Raw genomic sequence first — 25,366 nt, forward strand, 5'->3', positions numbered from 1 at the left:
CCTCTCATATGCTGCATAAAAGTATTTGGTTACCTAGATGATGTTGGGTTTCACCTTGTCACTGACTTTCTCTCAGTTCTCTCCACCCCTTCCTCTCTCACAACGTACATAATATCCTAATTTTCCTATTTTGAACACTGGTCTGAAATAATAGCTTAGTGGAGGGACAGGAGGGAAATTGAGAGGTAAATGCCTACACTATCTACAGCTTCGAAGTCAGAAGAGATCATAGGATTCAGGGAGATTCAGGATGTGAGGAGTAGGATTAGTAGAAAAAATACCAGCATCTTCAAAATGTTCTGACATTGACTTGACATGATCTCAGCAATATGTGCGGAGTATCTTCTCCACCAGTGTGGAGCCGAACTTGATCTGATCCGTATCTGCTGCCGCTGCACATTTGTCCTACAGGAGGCAAATGAGAGAGAGGAGTGTGTCAGTAGGACTCACACATTGAATTCATGTGAAAAGGATTTTAAGGAAAAGATTTGATTTCTGTAGCACACCTAATTATCTTGTCATTGTTAAAGTGATTTTGTAACCTCCGTTTATATGCAGAAAATATGGCAGCCGAATTGCTCGCAGAAAGCTTTATGATCAACAATGTAACTAACCGGGTAATTAATTTGATAGTAGCACACACAAAGTGCTGAAGCAACTCAGTGGGTCAGGCAGCATCTATGGAAATGAAGCAGTTGATGTTTTGGGCTGAGACCCTTCTTCTGGACTGGGATGGAAGGGGGAAGACAGCAGAATAAAAAGGTGGGGGGTGGGGTGGGGAAGGAGGACTTGCAGGAAGGTGGTGGGGAAAGATAAAGGGCTGGAGGAGAAAGAATCTGACAGGAGAGAACGGTGGGCCATGGAGAAAGGGAAGGAGGGGGAGCACCAGTGGGAGGTGATACGCAAGTGAGGAGAAGAGGTAAGAGGCCAGAGTGGGGAATAGAAGAAGAATGAAGGATGAGGGAAAATAATTATTGAAAGGAGAAATTGATTTTTAGGCCATCATTTTGGAGGCTACCTAGACGGAATACGAGGTGTTGTTCCTCCACCCTGAGAGTGACCTAATTGTGGCAAAAGAGAAAGCCGTGGACTGACATGTGAGAATGGGAATAGGAATGAAAGTGGCTGGACACTGGGAAATTCTGCTTTTTGCGGATGGAACGGAGGTCTTCGATAATCCAGTCCCCTAATTTATTCGCTAGTGGTGTTGACTGAGATATACAAATTGACCAAAGTTTAATGATTGTTTTTATGTTCTGCTTCAAAGTAATTCCATGGGATTTTTACAGCCACAAGAAACAGCTAAAATCCTCTCTTTTGAACAATTGCACATTCACTAGCTCAGCACTCATTCCATAGTCCACTGAATTTTGTGCTTGTCTCTGGTGAATTTTTAGCCCATGGTTTTTTGACTTGGAAACAAACTGTTATTAATATTGAACAGTTTGTATGGATTATATGTTATGGATGTGAAACCTGTAGAAGTGGTTAATAAAGATCTATGAGTCCTGATTGTTGGAGACTACTGGACAGTATGTGATGGCCTGTGGAATATTAAACATTTTCTAAGGTCACTGATGCAGTTGGTGGCCCTGCCAATTATCGTTTGCCAGTGCTTTCTTTCTCCATCTAGTTAATCAGACCTTGACTCATAAAATTGATATCAATTTATATTCTGAGAATTAACCTCTTGAAATAGATCATTCTTCTCTTCCTCTCCATCTCATCCATCTCACACTGCAGTGCTGGTAAATCCTAGAAACCATGTTATATCATATTATGCTGTTATTTTTATAATATGATTCTGTTGACTGTGCTTTACTTGGGTCCATTCCCAGCTTTTGAGTCAGAAAGATGGGGGTTCAAGTCCCACTTTAAAGACTGCAATGTAAAATTGCCAGGAGAGTGTTGAGGGACTGCTACACTGTATTTCATAAATGAAGTATTCAGCTGAACCCTATCTTCTCTGACAAATGGATTTCAAAGCCCCTAAGGCTCTGTTTCCTGAAAGACCAGGGAAACCTTCGTGTGCTGGCCAAGTTAACCCTCAAATTCTTTATTTCCTTACAACACAACAGTAAGTCCTTTTCACCCATTGCTGATGCCCACTCACAAATTAATTCCACTTTTCCTACTAATTTTCATGGTAAACTACTCTCCTCACATTCCCGTAGTCTCCTTTGATAGCCACCCTCCTCTCCCCTACAGTTCTGTTAATCACTTACAAACGAGGGACATTTCGCAGTGACTAATAAACTTAACAAACAGCACATCTTTGAAATGTGGGAGGAAACCAGAGCAGCTGGGAAAAATCCATGGGCTCCTGATAGACAACACCAAACGCCTAGACTGAATGACTAGCTCACCATTGTCCTGCCTTCTGTTCATTATCAGATTGTTCTTTTGAGGGAGCTTGCTTTTCACAGATCACTTTTCTTGTCTTCTATGTAATTCAATGGCTACACTTCAGAAAGTACTACATTAGCTCTGAAGCACCTTGACTTAGCCTGAAAAGGAAGTCGAAGTATTCACAAGGAACGCTCCAGCACCGTTTATCAGCTCTAAGTAGGGGAAGCTAGCATTAAGTGGCGTAGGGCAGCGTTAAGTGGTGCCAGCATTCACATCACTGACCACTGCTGAGGTATGTCACCAATCAATAGCATGGTTAGCACTGCTATACACAATAATCATGTAAATTAGGTAATACATCAAATTGGCATGCTCTCTGCATCAGAGACAACAAACATAAGTTAACCCCATATTTTAATCAGCAATCCATTTTCAGAGCTAGTAAATTTGGCTCTCCCCAGAAATAGTAAATTAAAACATTTTTTCTTTTTGTACTGACGCAGACAGTATTGAAAAGGCCAAGCATGGTGTGACCTACTAAGTGCAGCCAACATTTTCTTGATTTGGTACAGTACCAAGATTTAAAATGCCTAGGAATAAAAAATAAAAAGCAACAGAAATAAGGATTGATGAAACCATGCTAGGAGGGTAAAAAAATCAGTATGTTTAGATAAACTGTGTCAGGGAGGCTAAAAGAATCGTCAATAGAAAGGGCAAGCAAGCAGAATAAAGAACATCGACAAGGAAAGCAGAATCAAGGAGCAACAAAACTGGCATGGATGCAGTTAATTGAGAAGGTTCACAGAATTGGCTGAGCTTCTTAAATGGGACGATACTATGTGCCACAAGGCTTCTGAGGGATAATGAGTTGAACATTTGTTTTTCAATGTAGAAAATAAAGAGTAAAATATACATTAAAATTTGAGCTATTAACAGGTTAGCATTGTATCATATTTTAATTGATTTCAGATTTTTACATTTACAAGCTGACTAATTGTAGCAGTGACTTTCACGAATAACTGCTGTATTATTATCAGATGGAAACTTCTGATAATATATCACAGGACGGTTTATACAATGTGCAGCATGTGAAGCTAACACTGGTGAGTGCACAGTGACGCAGTCCCACAGTTGTTGAGAAGACTGAATATGATTTATATGGTAGACATTGCTGCTGACTTGCTCTCCCCTCAAACATCAGGTTCTCTTCTATTGTAAGTATAAAAAACACCAGTTCACGTGCGTACAGGAATCCATATTGACGTGGGTATTAGGTGCAGTAAAGGGTTATAGAATAAAGACATTTAACTATGCTAAATGGCTAGAGCAGATTCAGAATCCTTGTAGTTTTCCTGAGCCTGAATTTTGAGGCTCTCGACCTGACATGTGTAAGTCGTTTTCCTAAGATAAAGCTGGATTAATTTCTTGGTGTGTTGATCCATTGACGGCACTTCCTGTCACCATTATCTCGGTGAACAGATTAAGTAATACGTGTGTCTCTTCTCTATTAGGCTGAATAAATACGATTTAATAAGCTCAACATTTTAATTTAACAAAGCTTTACTTAATCCATATCCAATAAAACTGCATATTTGTTGTTTGCTAATTTTGTTATAATTATACTAATATAAATATATTACAAAGTACATAAAACAGCCTAAATCTATATAATTTGAAAATATGTTTTCATACAGGTTGAGCTATTTTTAATCATGTTACAAAATGCATAATACTCCTAGGTTGGATGCCGTGATGGAAGTGGCATTTGTAAGATTACAGAAAACTAATTATATGTTTTTACTTGGATTATACTTAGATTTCATGGTGATGTAAAAAATTGAAACTCTTCTTGGCTTTATTTGGTTAGAGAGCTGCATGAAGGATAATGGGCTGCAGGGAAGACCAATTCAGCTAGGACGCACTCCCAAACACTTGGATTCATTGCCTTGCTGGAAAATCCCCATGAACACTCCTCAACACATGCAGAGATCACCACTGTTCAGCAACAACCTTGGGTAAGAACAGAGGTAATCAATTCTCTTTGAATTGTACAGTGAAAGTAAAGCCAATGAATGCAAATTACTGAAAAATATGAAGCAGCACTTGAAATAGATATAAGATCAGAAGACCATAAGACATAGGAGCAGAATTAGGCCATTCAGCCCATCCAGTCTGTTCTGCCATTCCATCATGGCTGATTTATTATCTTCTCAACTTCATTCTCCTGCCTTCTCCCTATAATCTTTGATGCCCCAACTAATCAAGATGTGACCAACATCTGCTTAAATATACCCACTGACTTGGCCTCCACAGCCGTCTGTGGCATTGAATTCTACAGATTCACTACCACCTGGTTAAAGAAATTTCTCCTCATCTCTGTTCTAAATGGTCATTCCTCTATTCTTAGGCTGTGCCCCCTGGTCTTAAACTCTTCTACGAGAGGAAAAATCCTCTCCGCATGACTCTATCTAGGCCTTTCAATATTTGATAAGTTTCACTGAAGTCCCATCCCACACCCCCATTCTTCTAAACTCCAGCAAGTACAGGCCCAGAGCCATCAAACACTCCTCATACATTAACCCTTTCATTCCTAGAATAATTCTCATGAACCTCCTCTAGACCCTTTCCAATGCCAGCACATCTTTTCTTAGTTAAGGAGCCAAAAACTGCTCACAACATTCCAAGTGTGGTCTGACCAATGCCTTATACAATATCAGGGTTACATCCTTGCTTTTGTGTTCTGGTCCTCCAGAAATGAATGCTAACATTGCATTTGTCTTCCTTACCACCTACTCAACCTGCAATTTAACCTTTAAAGAATCCTACACGAGGACTCCCAAGTCCCTTTGCACGTCTGATTTTTGAAATTTCTTCCTGACTAGGAAACAGACTACACTTTTATTCTCTCTACCAAAGGTCATGACCATACACGTCCCTACACTGTATTCCATCTACCACTTCTTTGCCCATTCTCCCAATCTGTGTAAGTCCTTCTGCAGATCCCCTGCTTCCTCAGCACTACTTGTTTCTCCATCTACATTCGTATTGTCTGCAAACTTGGCCACAAAGCCATCAATTCCATCATCCGAGTCTTTGACATGCCAAATAATATGAAAAGAAGTGGTCTCAACACTGACCCCTGTGGAACACATTTAGCCACTGGCAGCCAACCCAAAATTATCTCCCCTCTTTGCCTCCTTTCAGACAGCCAATCTTCTATCCACGCATGGATCTTTCCTGTAATACCATGGACACTTACCTTATTGAGCAGCCTCATATACAACATTTTGTCAAAGGCCTTCTGAAAATCCAAGCAAAACAACATCCTCTGACTATCCTTGATCTATCTTGCCTGTTATTTTCTCAAAGAATTCCGACAGATTTCTCAGTCATGAATTTCCCTTAAAGAAATGCTGACTTTGATGTAATTTACCATGTGCCTCCAACTACCCCAAAACCTCATCCTTGATAATGAATGCAAGCATTAGTCTCACTATCTGGCCTATAATTTCCTTTCTTCTGCCTCCCTCGCTTCCTAAATAGTGGAGTGACATTTGCAATTCTCCAGTTCTCTTGAACCATTCCAGAATCCAGTGATTCTTGAAAGATCAATACTAATGCCCCCACAATCTCTTCAGCTACCTCTTTCAAAACCCTGTGGTGTAGTCCATCTGGTCCAGGTGACTTACCTACTTTCAGACTTTTTCAGTTTGTCAAGCACCTTCTTCTTAGAAATAGCAATTACACTCACTTCTGACCCCTGACACTCTCGAAGTTCTGGAACACGGCTGTTGTCTTCAACTGTGAAGACTGACAAAAATTACTTATTAATTTTGTCCACCATTTCTTTGTCTTCCTTTATTACCTCTCCAGCATTATTTTCCAATGATCCAATATCCACTCTCCTCTCTCTTTTACTCTTTATTTATTTGTAAAAACCTTTAGTATCCCCTTTTGTATTTCTGAATAGCTTATCTAAAATGTTTTGTCTTTTCTCTCCTTTTTTGTTGCCTTCCATTGATTTTTAAAAACTTCTCAACTTTACACTTCAACTCCTCTGGCTGACTGCACTTTTGCCCTCTCAACTGCCCGACCTTCCTCATGGTCTCACTACTCGCTGCATCCACTTGTATACCAACTGCCCCACCCTCAGTCCTATCACTCTGGTTCCGATCCCCCCTGCCAAATTAGTTTTAACCGTCCCTTCAGCTCTAGCAAGGATATCGGCTCCCCTTGGGTTCTGGTGTAACCCGTCCCTTATTGTACAGATCATATCTTCCCCAGAAAAGATCCCAAACATCCTGAAATCTGAAACGCTGCCCCTTGCACCAATTCCTCAGCCACGTACTCATCAGCAAAATCATCCTATTCTTAACCTCACTGGCACGTGGCAATGGCGGTAATCCAGAATTTACTACCCTGGATTTCCTGCTTTTTAGCTTTCTACCCAGCACCTTATATGCTCTCTTCAGGGTCTGTCCCTTTGTTGTTGGTACCAATATGTACCATGACTTCTGGCTGCTCACTCTCCCCCTTTAGAATGCTGTAGACCCAGTCTGAGACATCCCCGACACGAGTATCTAGCAGGCAACAAGCCATCTGTGTATCTCTGTATGTCAACAGAATCTCCTGTCTACACCTCTAACTATGGACTCCGCTATCACACTGCACTCCTCTTCTCCCCACTCCTGCTTCTGAGCTACAGGACAGAGACCTCACCGCTGTGGCTTTCCTTTGCTAGCTCATCCTCCTCACCAACAGTATCCAAATTGGTATCCTTGTTGTCAAGGGAAACTGCCACAGGGGTACTCTGCACTAGCTGTCTATCTCTTTTTCCCTGTTGACGGTCACTTGTATCCTGCTCTTTAGGTGTAACGTACACGTGGAATGCCTTGAGGTTTTCATTAATCCTACTTGCCAAGGCATTCTCATGTCCCGTTCTATGTTCCTTCTTAAGCTCCTTCCTGGCAAGAGGCCTGTCTGATCTTTTCTTCCTAAAGCTTTAAGTATGCCTTCTTCAGAACTGGCTGAAAGGTCTCGGCCCAAAACTTCGACTGTTTACTCTTTTCCTTAGATGCGAGCTGGCCTGCTGAGTTTCTCCAGCTTTGGATTGCTTTGGATTTCCAGCATCTGCAAGTTTTCTTAAGTTAATGGTTAGGGAGATATGGTCACTGTCTTGGAAATGCTCACCCACCAGAGATCAGTCTCCTGAATCCAGTATAGCCTCTCCTCTAGTCAGTCCGTCCACATATTGCATCAGGAATCCTTCCTGGATACACCTAACACATACTGCTCAATCTAAACCTCTTGAACTAAGGAGTTTAATGTTAAGGAAATTGAAGTCACCCATCCAATCAATCTTAGGGAAATTGACGTCACCCATAGAAACAGGAAAATGTCTTCTCTAGAATATTCCAGGCTTGTTAATCTACATAATTTCCTTTAGTTATCCATGTTTGATTGCTCTATCTCCAAACTCCATTTGGATTCCCATTTCTAAGGTAAATATGATATTTTCATTAACTGAAGTATAATAACTTGCATTCAATTATTTTGAATTTTTTTTGTTAATTATGTGCCCGTTTTCTAAGTTGAGAAATATACTTTTGGAATTGCAGTTCCTTTCTATTGGAAACATGTACTGTTTCCCCATGCTAATTTTGATCTTCGAGTTTTGCAATTATGTTTTAGATTCAATATTTAAATTGCACATATAAATTATGAACAACTGATTCAGACACTGATGTTTCCTGAACTCCCTATGCTACCCTCTGCAGTTAAGCATTTCTCCTAGCTGCTTTCTGCCTAGCAACCAGGGAGCCATCTGTTCTTGTCATTCAATTCTCCCTGCTTTAACTTTGAGAAATCTAATAGATACATAGATATATGACAGCTGCTACAATACGGAGGCTGCATTCCCTCTTCATCACTTCAAAGAATTCAGAGAACTTGGCCCCTTTTGAAATTCAGCATGGCTGCTGATTATAATAATTTTCATTAGATGGTGTTCTTTTTTATTTTCACATTTAGTAGGAATTCCATTAGTTTTTGTGCCAATAACATTAAACTCACTGGTTTACCACATCCCTTCTTAAAAATAATCATGGCTCCAGCCTGGTAGAATCACCGATTTCCCATGCCACCTGCTTCACAGAGTCTGCACCTGCCTCATGGCTTCTGCGATATGGTTTAAATTCTGGCTTCCAGTGCTGCCCTTGTGGAACTTGTATCTTTTTGGGGAATTTGGATCTTCTTCTGGAGACACAGTGGCTTTCCCCAAGTGCTCCGCTTTCCTCCCACACCCTAAGGATATGCTGATACTAGGTTAATTGGCCACTGTGGACTGACCATGGTGTAGGGAGTGGCTGTAGAAACAGAGGGATGTTAAAGGGCGGGTGTGGAAGCAACGGGATGGATAGGAATGCAGTGAGAGGCTGTATAAACCCAATGGGCTACATGGGCGCCTTCTGTGATGAAAGAGACATGAAATAAAAGACCAAGAGTGTGCTGGCTCTTTGTGGAGCAATCCAATCAGACCCTCACCCTGTCACACTAAATTACTTTCCTACAAATGCCTTTCCAATTATTTTGGAAGTATATGAGTAACTCCGCTTCCAACACCCTAGCGAGTTCCAGATCATAAGCACCCTCACCTAATCTTCCTTACATACTCCCTGCATCTTTTGTCCGTTACATTGAAGTTGTGTTCTGTGGTCTTTAAACAATCTGTTGATCTGCTAATGGAAGCGGCTTTTCTGTTGCTCCTCTCCCACGATGTCAGCACATCATGGTCTATTTTTCACCTCTATCAAATCTTCTCTCAGCATTTTTTCTGTAAGGAGGACAACTCCAGCCTCTCCAGTCTGACCTTGCCACTGCCATCTCTCATCCATAGAACCATAGAACCATAGAAACTACAGCACAGAAACAGGCCCTTTGGCCCTTCTTGGCTGTGCCGAACCATTTTCTACCTAGTCCCACTGACCTGCACACGGACCATATCCCTCCATACACCTCCCATCCATGTGTCTGTCCAATTTATTCTTAAATGTTAAAAAAGAACCCGCATTTACCACCTCGTCTGGCAGCTCATTCCATACTCCCACCACTCTCTGTGTGAAGAAGCCCCCCCTAATGTTCCCTTTAAACGTTCCCCCCTCACCCTTAACCCATGTCCTCTGGTTTTTTTCTCCCCTTGCCTCAGTGGAAAAAGCCTGCTTGCATTCACTCTATCTATACCTATCATAATTTTATATACCTCTATCAAATCTCCCCTCATTCTTCTACGCTCCAGGGAATAAAATCCTAACCTATTCAACCTTTCTCTGTATCTGAGTTTCTCGAGTCCCGGCAACATCCTTGTAAACCTTCTCTGCACTCTTTCAACCTTATTTATATCCTTCCTGTAATTTGGTGACCAAAACTGAACACAATACTCCAGATTCGGCCTCACCAATGCCTTATACAACCTGATCATAACATTCCAGCTCTTATACTCAATACTTCGATTAATAAAGGCCAATGTACCAAAAGCTCTCTTTACGACCCTATCTACCTGTGACGACACTTTTAGGGAATTTTGCATCTGTATTCCCAGATCCCCCTGTTCCACTGCACTCCTCAGTGCCTTACCATTAACCCTGTATGTTCTACGTTGGTTTGTCCTTCCAGCGTGCAACACCTCACACTTGTCAGTATTAAACTCCATCTGCCATTTTTCAGCCCATTTTTCCAGCTGGTCCAAGTCCCTCTGCAGGCTCTGAAAACCTTCCTCACTGTCTACTACACCTCCAATCTTTGTGTCATCAGCAAACTTGCTGATCCAATTTACCACATTATCATCCAGATCATTGATATAGATGACAAATAACAATGGACCCAGCACTGATCCCTGTGGCACACCACTAGTCACAGGCCTCCACTCAGAGAAGCAATTTTCTACCACCACTCTCTGGCTTCTCCCATCGAGCCAATGTTCAATCCAATTTACCACCTCTCTATGTATACCTAGCGACTGAATTTTCCTAACTAACCTCCCATGCGGGACCTTGTCAAAGGCCTTACTGAAGTCCATGTAGACAATATCCACTGCCTTTCCTTCATCCACTTTCCTGGTAACCTCCTCGAAAAACTCCAAAAGATTGGTCAAACATGACCTACCACACACAAAGCCATGTTGACTCGCCCTAATAAGCCCCTGTCTATCCAAATGCTTGTAGATTCTGTCTCTTAGTACTCCCTCCAATAACTTACCTACTACTGACGTTAAACTCACCGGTCTTAATTTCCCAGATTACTTTTCGATCCTTTTTTAAACAACGGAACAACATGAGCCACTCTCCAATCCTCCGGCACTTCACCCGTAGACAGTGACATTTTAAATATTTCTGCCAGGGCCCCCGCAATTTCAACACTAGTCTCCTTCAAGGTCCGAGGGAACACTCTGTCAGGTCCCGGGGATTTATCCACTTTAATTTTCCTCAAGACAGCAAGCACCTCCTCCTTTTCAATCTATACAGTTTCCATGGTCTCACTACTTGATTCCCTCAATTCCATAGATTTCATGCCAGCTTCCTTAGTAAATACAGACGCAAAAAACCTATTTAAGATCTCCCCCATTTCCTTTGGTTCCGCACAAAGCCGACCACTCTGATCTTCAAGAGGACCAATTTTATCCCTTACAATCTTTTTGCTCTTAATATACTTGTAAAAGCTCTTTGGATTATCCTTCACTTTGACTGCCAAGGCAACCTCATGTCTTCTTTTTGCCCTCCTGATTTCTTTCTTAAGTATTTTCTTGCACTTCTTATACTCCTCAAGCACCTGATTTACTCCCTGTTTCCTATACATTTCATACAACTCCCTCTTCTTCTTTATCAGAGTTGCAATATCCCTTGAGAACCAAGGTTCCTTATTCCTATTCAATTTGCCTTTAATCCTGACAGGAACATACAAACTCTGCACTCTCAAACTTTCCCCGTTGAAGGCTTCCCACCTACCAATCACATCTTTGCCAGAGAACAACCTGTCCCAATCCATGCTTTTTAGATCCTTTCTCATTTCTTCAAATTTGGCCTTCTTCCAGTTCAGAACCTCAACCCTAGGACCAGATCTATCCTTGTCCATGATCAAATTGCAACTAATGGTGTTATGATCACTGGAACCAAAGTGCTCCCCTACACAGACTTCTGTCACTTGCCCTAATTCGTTTCCTAACAGGAGATCCAATATTGCATCCCCTCTAGTTGGTCCCTCTATATATTGATTTAGAAAACTTTCCTGAACACATTTTACAAATTCTAAACCATCTAGACCCCTAACAGTATGGGAGTCCCAATCAATGTATGGAAAATTAAAATCCCCTACCACCACAACTTTATGTTTCCTGCAGTTGCCTGCTATCTCTCTGCAGATTTGCTCTTCCAAGTCTTGTTGACTATTGGGTGGTCTGTAATACAATCCCACTAATGTGGCCATACCTTTCCTGTTTCTCAGCTCCACCCATAAGGACTCAGTAGACAAGCCCTCTAATCTGTCCTGCCTGAGCACTGCTGTAATATTTTCCCTAACAAGCAATGCTACTCCGCCACCTTTCATTCCTCTGCCTCGATCACATCTGAAACATCCGAACCCTGGAATATTAAGCTGCCAGTGCTGCCCCTCCTGTAGCCAAGTTTCACTAATTGCTACAACATCATAATTCCACGTGTCAATCCACGCCCTCAACTCATCCGCCTTCCCCGCAATACTCCTAGCATTGAAATATATACACCTCAGAAGATTTTTACCACCACTCACAACCTTTCTATCAGCGGATTTGCTTAAACTTTCAAAATCATTTATTTTCACCCCAGCCACACTGTCAGCTCTGGCACTCTGGTTCCCATCCCCCTGCAAATCTAGTTTAAAGCCTCCCCAACAGCATTAACAAACCTCCCTGAAAGGATATTGGTCCCCCTGGAAACAATCTAGTAAATTTCCTTTGCACCCTCTCCAGGACATTTATGTTTTTCAAAAACAAGTAATGACCAGAAATTGATACAGTTCTTTCATTGTGACCTAGCTCATGTTTACAAAGCTTCAGTATAATCTCCCTGTCTTTGTGCCTCAGCCTACGATGCCCAGAATCCCACGTGCTTTTACTAACTACTCTATCAACCTGTATTGCCACTTTCAAAAATGTACGCAGTCCTCAGGCACTGCTGATGAATTATTAACTATATGTAATCATGCCTTTGCCACTTGTTAGCTCCCTTCTCTTAAAATGCACAGAGGAATAAGGATTTGGTTTTTTCAAAGTCTGATTACTTTGTCTTACTTTTCTTCTCTTTTAAATTGAAATCCAGTTTTATCTTTCTCAATTTTGTCTCAAATATCATGTGGACCTGATCTGCCTTCCTAATAAATAGTGAAGAAAGGTATATTTTTAAAAATATTGCTGCCATTTTGCTATCTCTACTAGCCATTTAATTGTGTTCGTGTCTTAATCTGACCATTGTTCTGATTTGCCCTTTCCCATTTTCTGCCAGTAGAATATTTTATTATTTTGTTTAAGATCCATGATAATAGAAGTTTATATCTGTTGTCTTCTAAATTATTTTAGGCACTTCCTGTAGCCTCCTTGTATTATAATTTCGATGGTTTCCCTGTACTATTTCCTTCATCTCAACTTTTGTCCCTTCAGACAGCAATTCCGTTTCCTAGTTCAGCTCCAAACATGAGGCATCTACATTAAGCAGATTTTTATAAAATTATATTAAACCTTTTCAGCCCAATTAAAAGCCGCTTATTGAATTACCGAGTCCTTTGCCACCATCCTCAACTGAATTTTGTTAAATACACCAGCTGTACTTTGCCCTACTTTGAACAGAAGTGAAAGAAAGAGAATAAAACGAGATTTCTGCACTTCGGTTCCCAGTTCCAGATTTTATCTCTCCACATCTCTTGCTTTAGGCTGTGCTGCTTACCCATGTGTTTTCCTTCCCATGGCACAGGGGAAATGTAAAATCAGAGTTTCTGTTATCTTCCTCTTTAACCAGGTCAGCTACAAACATGCCAGCCAAACGGATTATTATTTTGTTGAATAAAGTATCCTCAGCAGTGTGCTGAAGCTAGGCTTACATAAATAGAAGCATTTTCACAAGTACAGTATAGGTGTTCTGTTTTATGGATCATTAGCAGATGAAAAGATGAATTGCTCCATGACCTCACTGATAATACATAACCGGTAAGCCTTACTAACATCACAACTTAGTGTAATCATTTGTGGAAAAGATGTCTAATGTTAATATTGCTTTAAAGCACACTCCAAAAAACAAAAAAATGCGCACGCACTATTTTGTGGCAGACTGCTGTTTACTTTCATTCTTCAATATCCTTTCAATTCGCTATGTTCCTCTTATTGGAGGCCACCCATGACCCAAACACATACGGACCCACCTGGCTAAGAGCCAAGAAGGAAAGACTCCCTGTATGCTGGAAGGAACACTTCTCAGGGGTACTCAATCAATATTGCATTTTTGGCTGGAATACCCCTGACTCCATTCCACTGCATGCTATGAGATGCGACTTTGAGAGGCTGCAAAGAATTATTCCAAACTGAAAAAGAACAAGGATGCTGAAGAAGACAAAATCCCCGTTAAGGTGGAGAAATGCTTCTGGCATGAGTTTGTGGCCAGATTTAGTTTTTATTTTATTTAGAGACGGAGTGCAGTAACAGGCCCTTCTGGCACAATGAGCCCAATTACACCCACTTGACCAAATAATTACCAACCCATTTATAAGACCATAAGACATAGGAGCAGAATTAGGCCAGTGAGTCCATTGAGTTCACTCCACCATTCCATTACGGCTGATTCAGATCCCATTCAACCCCATACACCTGACCAACCTATCAACTCCCACTGTGAACATACCCGTGGGCTTGGCCTCCACCATAGTCTGTGGCAGAGCATTCCACAGATTCACCATGCTTTAGATAAAATAATTCCTCTTTACCTCTGTTCTAAATTTTGAAACTGTGCCCTCTAGTTCTGGATACCACCACCAGAGGAAACATCGTCTCCACATCCACCCTTTTAGCATTCGGTAGATTTCAATGGGATCCCCACTCATTTTTCTAAATTCCAGTCAATGCAGGCCCAAAGCTGCCAAATGCTCATCACATGTTAACCCCTTTGTCCAAAGAATCATCCTCGTGAACCTCCTCTGGACTCTTTCCAGTGACAATACATTCTTTCTTGAGATAAGTGGCCGAAAACTGTTGACAATACTCCAAGTGCAGCTTGACTAGTGTCTTATAAAGCCTCAGCATTATCTCCTTATTTTTATATTCTATCCCCTTGAAATAAATGCCAACATTGCATTTGCCTTCTTTACCACAGACTGAACCTATGAGTTATCGCAAGAGGACTTCTAAGTCCCTTTGCACCTCTGATGTTTGAATTTTCTCCCCATTTAGATAATAGTCTGCACTATTGTTCCTTTTACCAAAATGCATTATCATACATCTCCCAACACTGTATTCCATCTGCCACTTTTTTGCCCATTCTTCCAATTCGTCCAAGTCCTGTTGCAATTGCATTGCTTCCTCAGCACTACCTACTGCTCTGCCTATCTTTGTATCATCCACAAACTTTGATGCAAAGCCATCAATTCCACTATCTAAATCACTGACAAACAATGTGAAACGTAGTAGTCCCAATACTGACCCATGAGGAACACCACTAGTCACTGACAGCCGACCAGAAAAGGCCCCCTTTATTCCCACTTGCTGCCTCATGCCTGTCAGCCATTTCTCTATCCATAACAGTATATTTTCTGTAACGCTATCGGATTTTATCCTGTTAAGCAGCCTCATGTGTGGCACCTGAAGATCTAAGTACATGACATCCACTGCCTCTTCTTTGTCCACCCTGCATGTTACTTTCTCAAAGAACTCTTAACAGATGTGTCAGACAAGATTCCCCTTTATGGAAACCATGCTGACTTTGACTTATTTTATCATTAGTCTCCAAGTACCTTGAAACCTCATCCTTAATAATAGACTCGAACACCTTCCCAACCACTGAGATTAGGTTAACTGGCCTATAGTTTCCTCTCTTTTGTCTTTCTCCCTTCTTAAAGAATGGAGTGATATCTGCAATTTTTCAGTCCTCCAGGGCCATGCCAGAATCAAGTGATTCTTGAAAGATGATGACCAGTGCATCTGTTATCTCTTCAGCAACCTCGTTCAGGTCTCTGGGATGTCGTCCATCTGGTCCGGGTGACTTCTCCACCTTAAGGCCTTTCAGCTTGCCTCGCACTTGTTCCTTTGCAATAGCAGTGGCACTCACTCCGGCTCCCTGACACTCACAGGCCATTTGGCATGCAGCTAGTGTCTTCTGACTGAGGCAAAGACAGAAGCAAAGTACTTATTAAGTTCATCTGCCATTTTTTGTCCCCCATTACTACTACACCAAAATCATTTTCTAGTGGTCCAATTAAAAACTCTCACCTCCCTTCTATTCTTTACATAACAGAAAATCTTTCGGTATCCTGCTTTATATTGTCGGCTAGTTTGACCTCATATTTCATCTTTTCCCTTTTTACAGATTTTTTGTTGCCTTTTGTTGGACTTTAAAAGCTTCCCAATCATCCAACTTCCCACTCATCTTTGCTACCTTATATGCCCTTTCCTTGGCTTTTATGCTGTCCTTAACTTCCCTTGTCAACCACGGATGCCTACCCTTGCCACTTGAGAACAACTTCTTCTGTGGGACATATCATATTTTAGATGAAGGGATTAAAAGTAACATCAGCAAATTTGTAGATAACACAAAGCTGGGTGGCAGTGTGAAATGTGAGGAGGATGTTATGAGAATGCAGGGTGACTTGGACAGGTTGGGTGAGTGGGCAGATGCAGTTTAATGTGGATAAATGTGAGGTTATTCACTTTGGTGGCAAGAAGAGGAAGGCAAATTACTGTCTGAATGGTGTCAAGTTAGGAAAAGGGGAAGTACAAAGAGATCTAGGTGTCCTTGTTCATCAGTTACTGAAAGTAAGCGTGCAAGTACAGCAGGCAGTGAAGAAAGCTAATGGCATGTTGGCCTTCATAACAAAGGGAGTTGAGTATAGGAGCAAAGAGGTCCTTCTGCAGTTGTAACGGGCCCTGGTGAGACCACACCTTGGAGCATTGTGTACAGTTTTGGTCTCCAAATTTGAGGAAGAACATTTCAGCTATTGAGGGAGTGCAGTGTAGGTTCACGAGGTTAATTCCCGGGATGGCGGAACTGTCATGTGTTGAAAGATTGGAGCGACTGGGGTTGTATACACTGGAATTAAGAAGGATGAGAGGGGATCTGATCGAAACATATAAGATTATTAAGGGATTGGACAGGCTAGAGGCAGGAAACATGTTCCCGATGTTGGGGGAGTCCAGGACCAGAGGCCACAGTTTAAGAATAAGGGGTAGACAATTTAGAATGGAGTTGAGGAAAAACTTTTTCACACAGAGGGTTGTGGTTCTGTGGAATGCTCTGCCTCAGAAGGCAGTAGAGGCCAATTCTCTGGATTCTTTCAAGAAAGGGTTAGATAGAGGTCTTAAAGATAGCAGAGTGAAGGGATATGGGGAGAAGGCAGGAAAAGGTACTGATTGTGGATGATCAGCCATGATCGCAGTGAATGGTGGTGCTGGTTCGAAGGGCTGAATGGCCTACTCCTGCACCTATTGTCTATTGTCTATCCTGATCCTTATGAATTATTCCCAGAAACTTAAACTACCTTTGTTCTGCTGATATTCCTGCCAGTATCCCCCTTCAATCCACCTGGGCAAGCTCCTCTCTCATTCCTCTGCAATTCCCTTCATTCCATTGTGATACTGATATATGTGACTCATGCATCACCCTCTTAAATTGCAGTCTGAATTCAATCACACTATGATCACTGTTTCCTAAGGGTTCCTTTATGTTAAGCTGACTAATAAAATCTGCGTTATTACACAACGCCCAATCTAAGATAACCTTTCCCCTAGTAGGTTCGAGCACAAGCTGCTCTAAAAAGCCATCTTGTAGGCATTCAACAAATTCCCTCTCTTGCGATCTGACACCAACCTGATTTTTCCAGACCCCTAGCATATTGAAGGCCCCCATTACAAATGTGTCATTATCCTTATCACATGCCCTTTCCAACTTCCTTTGCAGTCACAACCCCACCGCCTATGCCTTCCTGCCTGTCTTTTCAATACAAAGTATATCCTTTGATGTTAAACTCCCAACTATGACCTTCTTTCAACCACAACTCAATGATGCCCACAGGGTCATACCAATCAAACTCTAATTGTGCCACAAGTTCATCCACCTTATTCTGAATGCCATAAGCATTTAAATACAACTCATCAGTTCTGCATTCTTTGCCCTTATGAATTTTGCCTCTGTGGTACTTAACTTTTTGCTATGTCTGCAGTTGTACCAAATCATTGACTTCCTTACATTCATATTACATATTACATCATCTACTTGTAGACCTGCTGGCTCCTCCTCAGCGTTATCATATTTGTTCCCATCCCCCTGTCATATTAGTTTAAAGCACTCCCAACAGCTCTAGCAAACCTGCCCGCAAGGATATCTTTGAAATGTGGGAGGAAACCCATGCAGTGACAGGGAGAACATGCTAATTCCTTACATTCAGCAGCAGGAAATGAACCTGGGTGGCTTGAGCTGCAAAACATTGAGCTAACCACTACACTACTGTGCTGCCCCAAATCCTCATCTGAAAAGAATATGCCAGAGTGCTTCAGAGATACCTTAATCATGGCTGTTTTCAAGAAAAGAGAAAATCACAATAATTACAGAGAGATGTTCCTGCTGTCTGTCACAGGAAAAGTCATTCTGAGAACCCTATTCAAATACCTGCTCCTCTGGCCGTAAAGTTCAAAGTAAATGTATTATCAAAGTATATAGTCACCATATACCACCCTGAGGTTCATTTTATTGCAGCCGTTCATAGTAAATAGAAAGAAGCACAATAGAATCAATGAAAAACCACACACGACAGACATGGACAAACAACCAATGTGCAAAAGACAACAAATACAAAAGGCAAAGGAAATAATAAATAATCAAGGAAGTGATTAATATCAAAAACATGAGCTGTAGAGCCCTCAAAAGTGAGTCCATAGGTTGTGGAATCAGTTCAGTGTTGTGGCTATAGAGGCTGATCCAGGATCCACATATTCTGGTGCAGTATGGACGAGGATCTTTCAGATCTCATAATCCTGTCCCCTTCACCACTTGCTGATCACTGTGGACTTAACTGGGCTGCAGGGTGAATCCTGTGTGTGACCTTGTTTAATGTGGGAAGGCTGATGCAAGGGCAACCGTCATATCATCCTTGAGAGACTGGGCGGGGGGGGGGGGGTGGTCAGGGCCTAGTGGCATGGAATACAGGGCAACTGGGTACCCTGAACTGCTGCAGCCTTCCTCCACCTTCACCGCCATTGTAATGTGTCATCATCTTCCTCCTCCTTCACCGCCATTGTGATGTGTCATCATCTTCCTCCTCCTTCACCGCCATTGTGATGTGTCATCATCTTCCTCCTCCTTCACCGCCATTGTGATGTGTCATCATCTTCCTCCACCTTCACTGCCATTGTGATGTGTCATCATCTTCCTCCGCCTTCACCGCCATTGTGATGTGTCATCATCTTCCTCCTCCTTCACCGCCATTGTGATGTGTCATCATCTTCCTCCACCTTCACCGCCATTGTGATGTGTCATCATCTTCCTCCGCCTTCACCGCCATTGTGATGTGTCATCATCTTCCTCCACCTTCACCGCCATTGTGATGTGTCATCATCTTCCTCCATCTTCACCGCCATTGTGATGTGTCATCATCTTCCTCCACCTTCACCGCCATTGAGATGGATCATCATCTTCCTCCACCTTCACCGCCATTGAGATGTGTCATCATCTTCCTCCACCTTCACCGCCATTGAGATGGATCATCATCTTCCTCCACCTTCACCACCATTGCGATGTGTCATCATCTTCCTCCTCCTTCACCGCCATTGGGATGTGTCATCATCTTCCTCCACCTTCACCGCCATTGTGATGTGGCATCACCTTCCTCCTCCTTCACCACTATTGTGATGTGTCATCATCTTCCTCCATCTTCACCGCCATTGTGATGTGTCAACTTTTTCCTCCATCTTCACCGCTATTGTGATGTATCATCATCTTCCTCCACCTTCACCGCCATTGCGATGTGTCATCATCTTCCTCCTCCTTCACCGCCATTGCGATGTATCATCTTCCTCCACCTTCACCGCCATTGTGATGTGTCATCATCTTCCTCCATCTTCACCGCCATTGCGATGTGTCATCTTCCTCCACCTTCACCGCCATTGCGATGTGTCATCTTCCTCCACCTTCACCGCCATTGCGATGTGTCATCATCTTCCTCCACCTTCACCGCCATTGTGATGTGTCATCATCTTCCTCCATCTTCACCGCCATTGCGATGTGTCATCATCTTCCTCCACCTTCACCGCCATTGTGATGTGTCATCATCTTCCTCCTCCTTCACCGCCATTGTGATGTGTCATCATCTTCCTCCTCCTTCACCGCCATTGTGATGTGTCATCATCTTCCTCCACCTTCACCGCCATTGTGATGTGGCATCACCTTCCTCCTCCTTCACCGCCATTGCGATGTATCATCATCTTCCTCCACCTTCACCGCCATTGTGATGTGGCATCATCTTCCGCCGGCTCCACCGTTGAGATTTTGATTGGATCGCTCTCTGTCTGGCACCTCCCCCTTGACCGTAGGGCCGTGGATGATCCTATCAGGGGCCAAGCGCCAGATGGCAAAACTCTAGACAGCATCGCTCTCAGGATCTGAGGAACTCACAAGCACCTCCAACACAAGAAGGTAGTGATCCTCAGAGAAGAGGATCGCGATGTGATAAATCAGAGGTTAAATCAGCACCAACAACTGCACGTGACCTTTCCTAAACTTTCAAGGCCACTTAGTGAAAAATGTAACATTCTCACCAACCCTGATTGCTCAAACTGGTGCAGCTGCTTCTTGGAACACAGCTAGCGCTTAGAGTTTCTCTGAGAGCAGCACATCGAGGCCAACAGCAAATAGTTGAAAGGGCACACAGCTGACCTGCCTGCATGCCCCTTTTTGTATTGCCTCCTTAAACTGGCAGAATCTTCAGATCCCGTATTGGCCTTATCAGCCGCCTCTACATAACTCAACTGAAAATAGGTCATCCTCAGTCCTCTCATGGATGTGGTGGAAGGTGCCTTCATTTTATCGTCTGCCATCTGATCTGAGTGCCCATTCAGAATGAGCACACATCAGCCAGTGGCCTTGGAGTTGCACCTTTCTTTGGTCATACTGCAAACACATCCGACATTGGAAATAAAAGTGGGTCCTCATGAGGAGCATGAAGTCGGGCTCAGGTGGATGGGTCGAATGGCCAGTTCGCGTGCTGTAAACTGTATGTAGTAATTTGATCAAAGGATGCACCAATACATCTAGACTGACCTCAATACACCAAAAAAAATATTTGTATAATGACCGTCGTGTCTTTATAAGGCATCTTGAAGACCTGCTGAAGACCTAAAATACAGTCACTGTTGTATCAAAGGAAACACCAGCCAGTTTTCACACAGTAACTGCCACAAACATTTATTTGAAAATCCGAACAAAATTTATACTTTTACTAATGTCAAGTTAGGGCTAAATATTAGCTAGAATATTTGAAGTGATTGCACATTGTTCACAAATTCATGACTGCCATTGGATTTCTTTCTTTCCTTTGAGAACAGGAAGAGCCTTGGTTTAGCAATTCATCAGAAAGCTGCTGGCACCTTCAGCAGTGCAGAACTGCCTTGGTGTGTCAGCCTCAAGTCCTGCATCTAAGTACTGCATGCAGAATGGGAATGAACTTACAATCTATAATAGGAAAAGTCAAAATGGCATTGTTTGTTTCTCGGGGGAAAGTTTATTTAGATAAACACAGTCACTGAAGATCAGAAAGTCTCCTTTGGTACATGGCACTGCTCAGCCCCCAACCCTCTCCTCTCCTTTAAAATTTAGACTTACAAGTAATTAGTCAGAGTATAATGAGTCAGGTCTTTCCCTCTGATTTGATCTTAGCAGAGTGTAAAAAAGAAACACAGTAACAATGGGTTCTTGGCAATACATGCCGATGATTCACAATGCATCTGCAATTCATCAGTTTGCAAGCAGTTGTTGTGCTGACAAGAATAAATAAATGCTCTCAGGTAAAAACACAAGAGTCAAGCAGCATAGAGGTCGGTGGCTGATGCTGGAGATCTGGCAATTGCCATGGCTCTGTCATTCGATTTACAGACCAGCAGGGAAGGATAACATGGAAACTCCTGTAGCATAGTTCTGAAAGTGTCTGTCGACTGAAAAGGTCAGGGGCCTGCACAGAAGGAAGATAGTAGTGTCCTATGCATAACATTCTGGTTGATTGTGCTAAGGTTGTTTCCATTCAGCAGTACTGAGCCCACAGTGTCTGCTGAATGAAACATGTAAAACTTTCGACAGCTGGCTAAGATGATGGGCAAGCTTTGGTTTTGTAGGTAGATTCCTTCACCCCCTCCCCCGCACTTCCTTATGGAAGACCTCGCGGATCTTTTTGGTGATAAATGGAGCTGCTTCTCTCCACAGATTCCTGTAGGCGAAGCTGCACAGCATAAGTGGGAACCTTATTGCAGGTCAGTGATGAGAGCATGTTCAGGACGCATGTTTTGCTTCCCAAAGAACCAACTGAACATGAGCAGATCTACGTCTTTGCAAGGGGACGGGAGCAGGAGTAGGAGTGAGAGTCACAAAAGTGCAGATGTACAACCTGATTTAATGTAAGTGTAAAAATGGTAGCAGTTCTCAAATACCACCCTGAAGACAGAGAGGGAGGCAAGAGACACAAGAAGCATGAAGGTTTCATTTCATCCCTCTGAACAAGTTGTTTAATGTTTTCTGGCCATTTTCTCTGCATTTGCAAATTGTCTGGTAATTTTACTATCAAAAAGCCTTTCTATAAAACTCACTTTGCAGCATTGATCCTGTTTTGGTTTTGACCCTCAAGCTATGAAATTGTGGGCAGTTTCAGAGTCAGTGTAGATAATGTGAGACTGGGCAGGAACAATACTGGTAGATGCGCTCAGCTTTATCTTAACCACTTCCATGCACCATTCTGACTGGTTGACTGGATTGATTGATCCCATTCTATCTGATTTGATCAGCTAATCAGCAATTATCGCTCTCAGTGTTCAATGTTCTCATCTGAACAGTCGATATTCAAAGAGAAAATATCACATAATGGATAAATACTTGCCATCAATCCAGACACTGTGAGCAACAATCCAGTAGCTGTTCATAATTATAGTGGAGACAGTCAGTGATTTTGTGCTAAAGTTGATTGATTTAACTTTAGGTTACCTTTAGTTCTAAGGTGACATGCAAAACTGCTAGTTATAACATTAAAAATCTGCATAACTTATACATAATTTAATTTAAAAATACAGATATATTTTAATACTTTGGTTGCATTAAGAACATTCATCTCTTTGGCTTAGGTCATCAGTACCAAACAACACTGGACTTAAGGACTGGTGTAGTGGCGATACAAAAATGCTGCCCAGTTGTTATGGGCCTTTGCCAGTTTTGGGACTAAATGAGATACAAAAGGAAAATCACTCGCAAAGATGCAGTGACTCCCAAAGTTGTCAATTGGCATCGAACACTGAAAATCTAAAAAAAGAAACCAGTTCCATTTCAATTCAGAGTAAAGTTACTTGCACAGAAACTCTGACCGGTGATCTTGGCTCCTGCTCTCTCGGAGAAACTCAACAGAGAAGTCAGTCCCTTGAAGAAAGAAGCTTCAAAATAACTTCACTGGGAAATGTTCAAGAGAAAGAAAACTCAAGCAGGTAAGGCATGTCTGAGACTGAAGTAAATAACATGTAAGTGTAGAAGAGAATAAGCTTACAATAACTATATACTGTATTCCCATCTTGAACCCCTACATTCAGATTCAGTCAGACATTATAAGTTTTATGAGCACTAAATTGAATGTTAGATGCAGTTCTTATTGGATAGGGAAATCTAACATAGATATGAAAATATTCTTAAAATCATCTCATTTCAACAAGTTTTTTTCTTGGAAAGGATAATGTCAGTTAGAGTCCATAATGCTAACAGGTGAAGGAACTGGAAATCACCTGCTGAGGTTCAAAATGAATGTAACTCTCAACCTTGCCAGCGATTTGCCTAAACTGACAGAGATTGCTTCATCCTATGGGTCTTAAATTCACCATTTACTGGTTAAATGTCAAGTGGAAATAACGTGGTACTTTAGTGAACATTATCCATTCATCTCAGGGATGCAAGGGTTGGTGTTAAACCTTAAGAAGGAGCACTTGCAGGAAGGGCTGGCCCAGAATTCATAATTCAGATGGGGGAAATGTAAGTTAAATCTCATGCCCAGAGCCCCTTGAATAGCTTGCCTTACTTTTTATGTTTACTGAAAGACAGGATCTGTTGCTCTGCTGTTGTTGACATGTGTAAATGAAAGGCGATCCCAGTATCCAGTAATCGCAGAACTGTAACATTATATTGGACACTGCTCAAAAAATGATGATGACATATTACAGAGCTATCTAAACTTTGTACTGCTGTGTCCCATTTTAGCAGGATCTATATTTTCTTTCCTCTATGGCATTGATACTAACACTCACCACCATATCCCCTCCATTCTCCATTCTCCATCCTAATCACAAGCATTGAGTAGATGTTTTTCTTCTAAGTGTACTTCTCTTCAAAACACATACACTTACTGAAAAATCTACACTGGTGTTTTTGGAAAAACCTTTTGAGGTCAGGATTTAAGTATATGGAAAGAAAGGTTTATTTCCCATTCAGCCATAAATAGATTTGACACAACGGAACCCTATGTGGATAGTACATTAAGTTTAACTTATCGGAATTTGCATCTCCCTATAAAGGCGTGGATGACATTGATCACCATTATTGATGGACAAATGGCACAACAACCCCAGTGAGGAGCAGGTGTTCAGTTAAGAGCAAATAACCTAAGGTCACTGTGTTTCTCTGTAAAATGGCCTCTCTGTCTCACCATTCTAATGTATTAAATGTGTGAAGTTTTTCTATTAATGCAGAAGAATATTAAACTCGCCATAGAAATTTAAATTGTGTTATTACACATGTAAACATCTTATTAACAACTTGTTAATTATTACTTAATCAACCTTTCAGGCATTGAAAATTAAGTGCGGATTCTCAGTTTTTCAGATTTTCATTGTTAATTGAAAACGTTTTTTTTGCATTTATTTTATTTTTCCTTTTAGTCCCTTTTCTTCTCTCACTTAACCAACTCTTTCCTGTCATTTTTTTTATTTGACACAGTCTAATTTATGTTTGTCACTTTTGCACTTTTATTTGTCAATTCTTTAATCTAATCATCTAGGGAGATGTAAAAGTTAGAAATTAGATGGAATAACACTTATTTTTAATGTGCTTGTTTTACCTAAATGTGATTTGGTCCTGTTTAGAGCATGCCAGTGATTATAAATTGGATGACCGCAGGGCCATCAGGAAATTGAACCCAATATTTCTTAGCACTATTAACATTAGTCTCCTAGACACCTGTCTAGTGTCAGGCTTGAACTATGTGGTCACTAAGCATGCAACTCCCATTTCTGTCCTCACAAAAGTAAATTAGAAAGGTGCAAACTATAACTATTGAATAGTCACATAAAAACAAATAGAACATCAAGTTAAAATCCCCAGTGAGGCACAAATTAAAAGGTCTTCATTCTGACGACGAGACAGTGACAAAAATTCTTTAAGGCTGATAGTCTACTTGCCCGAGTGTTTTCCAAAGATCTTTCCTTGCTCCCTAACTGCTTACAGGTTTTTCTTTCCATGTGCCTCAGTGCATCATGCTGCCCCCAGTTTCTGCCGCAACAACAATCGCA

The 25,366-nt window shown here is 41.7% G+C and overlaps 1 protein-coding gene across 5 annotated transcripts in view; it reads left to right on the forward strand.

The window, feature by feature from the left end:
* Window positions 1-25,366, forward strand: part of ngef (neuronal guanine nucleotide exchange factor) — an 83,344-nt gene that overhangs the window by 11,941 nt on the left and 46,037 nt on the right. For 2 of the 5 annotated variants that reach the window (XM_063045975.1, XM_063045977.1), the window contains 2 exons: window positions 4,217-4,364; window positions 22,946-23,299. In XM_063045975.1, coding sequence (XP_062902045.1) covers window positions 4,217-4,364; window positions 22,946-23,299 — 502 coding nt within the window. Of the gene's footprint in view, window positions 1-3,448; window positions 3,564-4,216; window positions 4,377-22,037; window positions 22,085-22,945; window positions 23,300-25,366 lie in introns of those variants that run through there. The other 3 variants (XM_063045978.1, XM_063045979.1, XM_063045980.1) reach the window with 3 other exon arrangements.

This window comes from Mobula hypostoma, chromosome 4 (assembly GCF_963921235.1).
Source record: "Mobula hypostoma chromosome 4, sMobHyp1.1, whole genome shotgun sequence".
In the NCBI taxonomy this organism is placed as follows: Eukaryota; Metazoa; Chordata; class Chondrichthyes; order Myliobatiformes; family Myliobatidae; genus Mobula; species Mobula hypostoma.